Source organism: Alexandromys fortis, unplaced genomic scaffold, assembly GCF_014885135.2.
Source record: "Alexandromys fortis isolate MF-2015 unplaced genomic scaffold, M_Fortis_MF-2015_v1.1 scaffold_85, whole genome shotgun sequence".
NCBI classification, from domain to species: domain Eukaryota; kingdom Metazoa; phylum Chordata; class Mammalia; order Rodentia; family Cricetidae; genus Alexandromys; species Alexandromys fortis.
In genome coordinates this window covers 2,531,352-2,541,096 of record NW_026067975.1, presented here as the reverse complement: position 1 = coordinate 2,541,096, position 9,745 = coordinate 2,531,352, and the positions used below count along the sequence as shown (strand labels likewise).

Sequence of the window (9,745 nt, the reverse complement as noted above, 5' to 3'; positions counted from 1 at the left end):
TTATATCATTTTATATATGTCTTTTTATATTATATATAATTTATCATAGCACATGTATGAACATATGTGTATATGTATATACAAACACACACACACAGCCTTTTTTGGAGGAGGTGTTACAGCTTCCCTGTGTTTTGCTGGGAGATTTGTGGTTTACAGTCAACTACTTTGCCAAGGAAAAGTATCAGCAGCCATGTCCTGGTTTTTCTTCTACAGGATAAATAAATGCCCCAGGTTACAGCTAGGGCTGCAGCGTCCAGGGGATTAGGAAGTGTTCCAGTGTACTACTGTTCCTAATTCATCAGTTCACAGCCCATTTACCTTCCCTGTCACACCTGAGGTCTCTGGGTGCAATGTGTGGGTGTCATACACCCGTTGTAACACTTGACATCAGCTTGAGCTACTCCCAGCACTCAGGTTGGTGGGGCAGGAGGATTGCTGCTGGGCCAGCCTGGGCTACAGAATTAGCCCTGTTTCAGAACAAAACAAAGAAAAACAAAACTCATGTTTTTATTCCTATACTTCATCTGTTTGTGCTGAAAAATACGATCTCAATTTCAGCAATTAAGCTAATCTCCCTAGAGATTTCCCATTCGGCACTGTCAGGCAGCTTCAGTTATAATTGGATATTGTCTAAACTAAGAGCCAGGTTTTTAGTATTATCAGGAAAAAAATACAGTATGACTGAACAGTATTTGTTTTTCTCTCATTTAAACGTTTAAAAGGGCGTTTTTGTTACTATTAAGATATCTTTCTTCATTTTAAGTAAAAATAATGCAAAATTTATCTTAGCGTTGCTTTTCTTATTAAACAGCTCAGACAGTCTGCCCGTCTCGGGGTTCCGTGCTGTATTGTTACACAGCTGAACTTCTCTGGCTTTTAAACCTGTCTTATCTGTCTTTGCCTTTAGCTGCAGGAGTACAGATGAATCAAATTGTCGGTCTTGGCATATCAACGCAGAGAGCCACTTTTATTACGTGGAACAAGTAAGTGCTTTATGTAGGGGCGCTGCTGCTTCAGGGAGTTGGCTGCTTGAGGAACCTGTCCGAGGAGTTTTCAGTCTGTGGGTGGAGAACCATTGTGTTTGGCTAAGAGGGATGAAAATGGGTTTCCATTTCGGCTCATCTACTCCTTATCATTATCTGAGCTTAACTTACTTAAAATGAGGAAGCAGCCAGGCCTGGCGTGCATTTCAGTAGTACAGAGAGTGAAACCATACAGCAGAACACAGACTTCAGCAGTGCATAACAGCGAAATCAGGACCGAACAGAAAAGGAGGTGGAATTTTCATGCCTATAGTTCCAGTGCTCGGGAAGCTGAGGCAGGAGGATTGCTTGAACTGAGTTTGAGGGCAGCCAGGGCAACACAGTGAGTACCCAGAGGGCAGCCGGGGCAACACAGTGAGTACTCATTTCAAAAGAAAACTTAGAAAGAGTTGAAGTTCTCCGCTCCTCTCTCTTTTGAATAAGTTGACTTTCCCAATGAACACGAAGATCTGAAAAAGTTGCCATATACTTAAAGAGAGTCGGAGGTCCTAACAGATGCCAGGAGCACAGCAAGTCTCTGCAGCAGCTGAGGTGTGTTAGACACAGTGGCAACACTGTCATAGCTGCCAGATGATAAACACCTTTGTTGTTTTCTTCAGTATCCTTTTTTTCTGTCTTGAAATGTTTGTATTTTATGAATTTTGGAAAAACTTTTGCTGGCAGAATCTGAAACAGGGATATGCTTTGAAGAAATGTGTACACCCATCAGAAATGTGTACACCCATCCTTGTTTTATGATGAAATAATGGAGACAGGGTTTCTCTGTAGCTTTGGAGCCTGTCCTGGAACTAGTTCTTGTAGACCAGGCTGGCCTCGAATTCACAAGAGACCCGCCTGCCTCTGCCTCCTGAGTCTTGGGATTAAATGCATGCGTCACCACCACCTGGCGATAATGAAGTCTTATTCTGCCCACTGGGCGGTAGTGAACCACTGTGGCGTGGCGTGATGGCCACGTCCACCTGCTTCCCATAAATGACAACATCAGCCCCGAATTAGATAACTCAGAGTGAGCAGGAGGTACGTAGTGTTCCTCTGAGAGACGGACAGTCTGGAACCCGTGCAACAGTCATTGTTCCAGTCCAGCAGTACCTCCCTTCCTGCTCTCTCTCTCTCTCTTCCGCTCTAACTCTGTGTGTGTGTGTGCGCACACGCACGTGCGTGCATCCATGCGTATGTGAGCACACATGTATAGAGGCCAAAAGTCAGCACTGGGTGTCTTCCTCTGTTGGTTTTGAGTCGGGGGATCCTGGCGCTGACCAATTGGCTAGCCTGTTTGGCCAGTAAGCACCGAGGGGTCCTCTGGTCCCTGCCTCTCCAGTTCTGGGATTACAAATACACCCTCCTCTTGGCTTTTTGCCCACTGCCCATCTCCCTGGCTGTATAGCTTTAAGTTGAGCTTTCACTAAAAAGCCCAAACTGCCCTCAAATTTTGTGGGAATGCTCTTTCTTCAGCCTCCTGAATTCGGAGATGGCAGGTGTGAGCCGTCATGTTGGGCTTTGTTTTTTTTTTTTTTTTTTGACCATGGTACATTCCTGTGTTCATGGCCTTGGGAACTGATTTTCTTTCTGATATTCATATCAAGAAGTTTAAAACTTGGAACTTCTTGTTTTCTCCTTGAAATACCCCCCACACCCCGCTCCCACAAATCCAGGAAGCTCGGTGTTAATGTTTTCCAGTCCTTCATTTTCTCGTATTCTTTTGAGCTAAACCTTCCTTTTTTCATATCTAGTCCATGGTGTGCTTAGTTCGCCTTCTGCAATAATTATAAGTTGGATTTCCTCCATTTTGCTGCTTTTGAAAAAAAAAATCACGACTTGTTTGTTTCTTGGGCGGCTGAGTCTCTCAGGGAGAGTTTGCCAGCCAACCCCAGATCAGGGTGTGTGCCAATTAGCAGTGTAAAATGAGTCACAGACTGGGATCGCTCAGGAACTGTTGAGGTTCTCAGCCGGCTGGCGAAATTGGATACAAAGGCGATGCCCTCGGGGATTATACTCGCCATCACCCCATATAAATGACTCTATTCCTTGCCAAATGTGGCTTTCACTGTAGCCATGTTTGTGTTATTGTTTCTGATACCAAGTATGCTAACAGGCCGCAGAAGGGTGTGAGGTGTTACTAGGATTGAAGGCAGTTTGTTTATGATACTGTCCTCATGTCCCTATCTTGTTTTCTCCTCTTAGAGAGATAACGCTCACCGAGTTCTATGCTGAATGAATACCAACACTTGAGATCAGCTTCTCAGCTTCTAGATTGAGTTAACCCCATTTCCATCTTGTGATTTGTCTCCTCTTCAGCCGTGTTAGTCTTTCAGCTCTTCAGTGCTTCACCTGCCTCCGGACCTTTGAACACTCCACAGCCATCGTGTCCGAGCACTCACCTCCTTGTTCACACTCTGGCTCCTCAGAGCCAATTTCCCTTCCTCCCTACAGGCAGCTTGACCCTACCTCAGGTTGTCCCTACACTCAGGTGCCTGTATTTCTCCTTCATGGGGCTTGTTCCTGTTGTCAAGCGATGGGGTGATTATTTGTGTCCCATGGCAAAAGTATATTCACCATAGCAGAAATGCCTGCGTTCTGTTCATCGCTCTGTCACATCTTCTGGAACAAATACCTTCAGAAGTGTTTGCGGAAAGCATTGACGAAGTGGCAAGGGGGATGGGCTGCTCGGGTGGATGCTGGGGAATTAGGAATTGAAGATGGTTAAACTGACATCGAAGACAACTTGTGCTTTGATAGAAGTCAGGGCTGGGGTATGCATCTCAGGCCCTAGCTTCAATCCCCAGCACTGTAAAAATAAAAATTAAAATAATTTTTAAAAGGAAAATATTAGTACATACCAGCAGGTAACTTGCAGGAGTCTAAGAAGAAGGCAGCTTTCTTCTGTGTTTATTAGCTCTGTACTATTACTCAGGGTTTGCTAGATTTTTGCTTTGCTTTGTCTTGTTCTTTTAAAGAGAAGGGTGTAGCCCATGCAGGCCTTGAACTCTTGCCTGTATAGCTTCCTGCCTGTATTCACCACCACCCCTGGAAGATAATTAATTTGAGATAAGGTCTCACTCTACCCCAGGTAGATCAGGCTGGCTTTGCACTCACTGCGGTCTTCCTGCTTCAGGTCTCCAAATGAGATTACAGGCATGCGTCACCATGCCTGGCTTCAATTTTTCTATCTTTTTTTTTTATCAAATATTTATTTATTATGTATACAATGTTCTGTCTGTGTGTGTGCCTGCAGGCCAAAAGAGGGCACCAGACCTCATTACAGATGGTTGTGAGCCACCATGTGGTTGCTGGGAATTGAACTCAGGACCTTTGGAAGAGCAGGCAATGCTCTTAACCGCTGAGCCATCTCTCCAGCCCTATCTTCTTTCTTTTAAAAATTTTTATTATTAGGAACTGGACCTATGTTTGATTCTCAGCACCCGCATGATGGCTAATAGCCATCTAATATGGTTACTACACTCAGATTCTAGGGGATCAGTGACCTCCTTTGGCCTCTGTAGGCTCTTCATGTGGTATGCAGACATATGCAGACAATACCCACACACAAATATTATTGCGTGTGCGTCTGTATGTGTATGCGATATGTGTGAGTGTGGCCATGTGTCAGTGTAGACAGAAGTTTCTGTCCCCCCTAATCCCACAGCCATCCAGTCCCAAATAAACACACAGGCTTCTATTAATTACAAACTGTTTGGTCTGTTCTTCCCTCTTACAACTTAACCCATAATTCTTACTTATGTTTAGCCACGTGCTTGGTACCCTTTCTCAGTAAGGCTTTCTTGTCTTGCTTCTTGTTCTGGATGAAGACTACGGCTCTGCCTTTCCTTTTCCCAGAATTCTCCTAGTCTGGTCACCCCACCTACACGTCCTGCCTGGCTATTGACCAATCAGTATTTTATTAAATCAAATATAAGTGACAAATCTTTACAGTGTACAAGAGCATTATCCCAAAGCATGTCACTGTGTGTGTAGAGGCACCTTCTTCTTTTTTTGGGGGGGAGCTTTTTTTTTTTTTTTTTTAACCAAACAGGGTTTTTCTGTAGCTTTGGAGCCTGTCCTGGAACTAGCTCTTGTAGACCAGGCTGGCCTCAAACTCAGAGATCCACCTGCCTCTGTCTCCTGAGTTCTGTGATTAAAGGCGTGCGCCACAGGCCTGGGGGCACTTTTGGGAACTGGTTCTTTCCTTCCAGTATGTACTTTTGTCTTTGAACTCAGGTTATCAGGCTCAGCAGCCAGCTCTTTCACTGCTGAGCCATCTCACTGGTCCTGGACTTCTCTTTGTTGGATACATCTTGGTAATCATCTTAGATGCCCAGTTCTAAAGCTAAGAGATGTGGAGATGCTGAGGGGTGCCCTAGATCTGCTGTGGTCGGAAGTTTGTATATGATTGTGCCAAGGTGAACATGAGGAAGGGGGAACCATTGACATTTTGTTTGTTTTATTTTTTGTTTTGTGAGACGGAATCTTGCCATGCAGCCCTGGCTGACCTGGAGCTTGCTGTGTAGACCAGGCTGGGCTAGAACTCAGAAATTTGCCTGGCTCTGTAGTGCCAGAAATTAAGGGTGTGTGCAGTGGTGCCAGGCCTTTTGGCTCTCTGAAACATAGATCTTTTTCAAAGGCCTTGTCAAGTAATTTTGTTATTGAAAGTATACGTTGTTTCAGCCTGGCAGTAGTGGCCCAGGCCTTTAATCCCAGCACTCAGAGGCAGAGGCAGGAGGATCTCTGTGAGTTCGAGGCCAGCCTGCTCTATAAGAGCTAGTTCCAGGACAGCCTCTAAAGCTACACAGAGAAACCCTGTCTTGAAACACCCTCCCCCCCCCAAAAAAAAGAAAGTATACATTGTTTCAAAAGGACAGTCTTTTGGTGTAAAGTCTATTCAAAATCTGATACAATGTGTTTGCTAATATTTCTGGTTTGTTGGGGACGACTTGGCTTATGAAACAAGGTCTCACTCTGTATCCCAGGCTGGCCTGATACCTGTGGCTGTCTTCCTGCTTCAGCCTTTTAAGAGCTGAATAAGCCATGATCCAGTTACTGTCACATAATTGTTAAGTCATATTATTTAATTAATAGAATCCAAAGAGAATTCGATAGAAAGTTCCATTTACTTGATTGTATTTTTGAAATTATAGTGTGTCTTTTTGTTGTTGTTGTTTTCTCTTTTAGCAGATTTTCTTTTCTTTTTTATGCTAGGGGTTGAGCCTGGGGCCTCACACATTCTAGCAAGTGTCCTGACAATATCCCTAGCCCTCTGTGGCTGACCAAAGTATAGTATCTGATTTATACTTTACTATTTCCTTCTTTCTTAGGAAAACAGGACATCATTTTCACAACTTCATTAGTTGGCAAGACCTAAGGGCGGCTGACCTTGTAAAATCCTGGAATAATTCTCTTGTAATGAAGGTAATTTTTTTAAATCACGTTTTTACTTTTTACTATAAATGTCTCTCAGCTATAGATTTAGTTTTAAATCTACCTTTTTTTCATTTTAATTAATTTAATTTTTAGTGTGCATTAGTGTTTTGCCTGCATTGTGCGTGAGGGTGTCAGATCTTGGAGTTACAGGCAGTTGTGAGTTTCCATTTGAGTGCTGAGTGCTGGGAACTGAACCCCAGTCCTCTGGAAGAGCAATCAGTGCTCTTAAATGCTGAGCCATCTCTCCAGGCCCGAGTCCCCTACCTTTTATTTTTTAGGACAGTAAGACTAAAAGAGTAAATCATACATTTTCCCCAAAAGTGAGATGTAATACTAACCCCCAGGAGCATTTGCAGTAGATTTAAGCACGTCACTACTGGCCCTCAGGAAGGCTGGAGGGGTTTCGGATTGGATCTATGTGTCACGTGATTAAGGGAATTTGTGTTTCTGCCTGGGTAAAGGATAAAGATATAGACTATGTGAACTGAAATGGCCAAACTGCACCATCGTTTCTAACAAAGTGAGTGGACACTGACAGCTAGTGGACTTCACAGTTCTGCACGATACGCCTGGGGCCTTGCTGACCACCAGTGAAGGGTGGGCAGTGATGACAATCACAGTAAACACCTGTGAAGGGTGGGCAGTGATGACAATAACAGTAAGAACAGCGTGCACTGGCTGCTGTGGTGTCATTTCTGCCGAGCCCCACACTATCGAGGAAAAAGCCGTTTTCTGGCCCCTCAGACAGGGTGCAGCCTGCTGCATCTGGCATCATCACCGAGATGCAGTATTGCCGGTGTCGCCATCTGATGCCCTGTGGTTGATGCCTTAGCTACAGTAGTGTTCTGCGCTGGTGCAGGAGTCTGGGGAGTTCCAGGTGTGCCTCCACACTCTCATGGCACTTATGTTGGTCCTGGGGATCAGAACTTAGCCCTCTTCTGTGCACAAGAAGCCCCTGCACCTTGGATCCATCTCCCATTTGTTTCCTTTAGCCCAGTGTCTCCGGTGTAGCCCCTAGCTTAGAACTTGTTACGGAGCCCAGACTGACTTTGAACTTGGGGTCTTCCTACCTGCCTCCCAGCTGCTGAGGTTGAAGTATGCACCACTACACCTGGCTACACTTAGTGTTGTTGTTTGTTCTTAAAAAATATTTTTTAAAGACTTATTTGTTTTTGTTTTACATGCATGAGTGTTTTGTCTGCATGGATGTATGTTTGCCACATGTGTGCCCGGTGCCCACAGATGTCAGAAGAAGGTGTCGAATCCTCTGGAGGCAGAGCTACAGAAGGCTGTTAGCCATCATGTGGGGGTGTTGGAACTGAACCCAGGTGCTCTGCAAGAGCAACAAATACTCTTAATCACCAAGCCCACCTCTTCAGCCTCTGCGTTTTATTTTATAAGAAACTACTTAAGGGCTGGAGAGTGGGCTTGGAGTTTAAGAGCACTAGCTGCTCTTACAGAGGTCCTGAGTTCAATTCCCAGCAACCACACGGAGACTTGCAACCATCTATAGTGGGATCTGATGACCTCTTCTGGAAGAAAGTCAATAAGGCACTCATACATAAAATAAACAAAAGTGCTTAAGTTAGAAGTGGCACACGTGAGTTTAATCCCAGTGCTTAGAAGGCAGAAGCAGGTGGATCTCTGTGTTTGTTCAAGGCCAGTCAGAACTACATGATAAGACCCTGTTGCAAAAAAAAAAAAAAAAAAAAAAAAAAAAAAACGGGCAGGGATTAAGTACCGTTAAAAACATCTTTTGTTTTTAAAACAGCTGTTGCATAGTGCCTGCCGAGTTCTTCACTTTTTCAGTAGAAGTAAACTAATGTCAACAGCCAGTCGCTTCAATTTCACCACCCAGCATGCCACCTTAAGGCTGATCTGGATTTTACAAAACCTATCTGAGGTAAGAAAAGATTGTATGTGACAAGGAATCATGACTGTGGAGAAGAAAAATTCGAAGCATGAGAACAGTCTTCCAGCTGTTTGGGGAAAGGAAGTACCCAGTGATACAGAGGTCAAGGACAGCAGTCTGCACTTGGTTGCAAGTTGGAGATCATTCTGGTGTCAGAGCACCTGTAGAAGAGTGGTCAGAACCGAAGCCTGTCCCTCGGCGGCGCCTTGTAGAATAAACGTCTGTGTGACAGACACCACCTGGGCCAAGTGCTGTAATATAGCTGGGCACTCGGGAGACTGAGGCAGGAGACTGACAGTTTGAAGCTAGCCTTGGCCACATTGGGGAGATGATGAGATGGCATCCATGAAGGGGATGCATCCTACAACCTTACCGTTACCTGTCAGTCTTTTAGTGGGTGTGTCTCCTGGCCTGTGACCGCCACAGGTCCTCAGCTCTTTGGGTGAGTGTAGTGTTACTTTGTTTTTCTTAACAAGTAAAGCTTGCCTAAAGATCAGAGTGCAGACCTAAGCCACCAGGCCAGGTGGTGGTGGCACACACCTTTAATCCCAGTGCTTGGGAGTCCTCTGTGTTTAATTTCAGCACTAGGGAGGTAGAGACAGGAAGGGATATAGCTGGGCGGAGAGAGGAATATAAGCGGGAGGAGACAGGATCTCATATGCAGCCTGAGGACAAAATCCCCCTTTGGGGCTGAGGATTTGGTAGAGGTAAAAGGTCTCTCTAGTGGCTGGCTGTACTGCTTCTCTGATCTCTCAGCTGTTACACACTAATATCTGACTCCGGTTTTTTGTTTTGTTTTGTGTTTTTGGTTGTTTGTTTTGTTTTGTTTTGTGTTTTGAGACAGGGTTTCTCTGTAGCTTTGGAACCTGTCCTGGAACTAGCTCTTGTAGTCTAGATTGGCCTTGAACTCACAGAGATCCACCTGCCCCTGCCTCCCAAGTGCTGGGATTAAAGGTGTGCACCACCACTACCCAGCAAGAAATTATTTTTTAGTCTCCTAATAATATCCAGAATTTCAACTTCTATATTATTTGGTGTAAAAGTATTTTGATCCCTTTTTTTTTTCCTTTGGCATGCTTCCGACCTGGTTCTTCGCTGTTTTGACTGTTGTACTTCACTGAATGGTTAGAGAATAATACTTTACGAATTGAGGACCTTGCGATCTATGGCACAGCTGCTCAACTTTTGTAACTTGAACAAATACAGCTGAATTCTATTCAAACTTTACTTAGCGATTCTAAAATTTGAATTTTATATAGTTTTTTGTCATAAAATACATGTTTTTTTCAATATCATGACACAGACTCATCATTAACTTTTAAACCAACAATATTGAGATAATAATGATCTTCAACAATGATCTTCAGAGAGA

General features: G+C 44.2%; 1 protein-coding gene across 1 annotated transcript in view; it reads left to right on the top strand.

Moving 5' to 3' along the window:
* Positions 1 to 9,745, top strand: part of Gk5 (glycerol kinase 5) — a 72,636-nt gene that overhangs the window by 19,879 nt on the left and 43,012 nt on the right. The window contains exons 3-5 of the mRNA XM_050157344.1: positions 911 to 986; positions 6,356 to 6,449; positions 8,233 to 8,364. Coding sequence (XP_050013301.1) covers positions 911 to 986; positions 6,356 to 6,449; positions 8,233 to 8,364 — 302 coding nt within the window. The remainder of the gene's footprint in view (positions 1 to 910; positions 987 to 6,355; positions 6,450 to 8,232; positions 8,365 to 9,745) is intronic.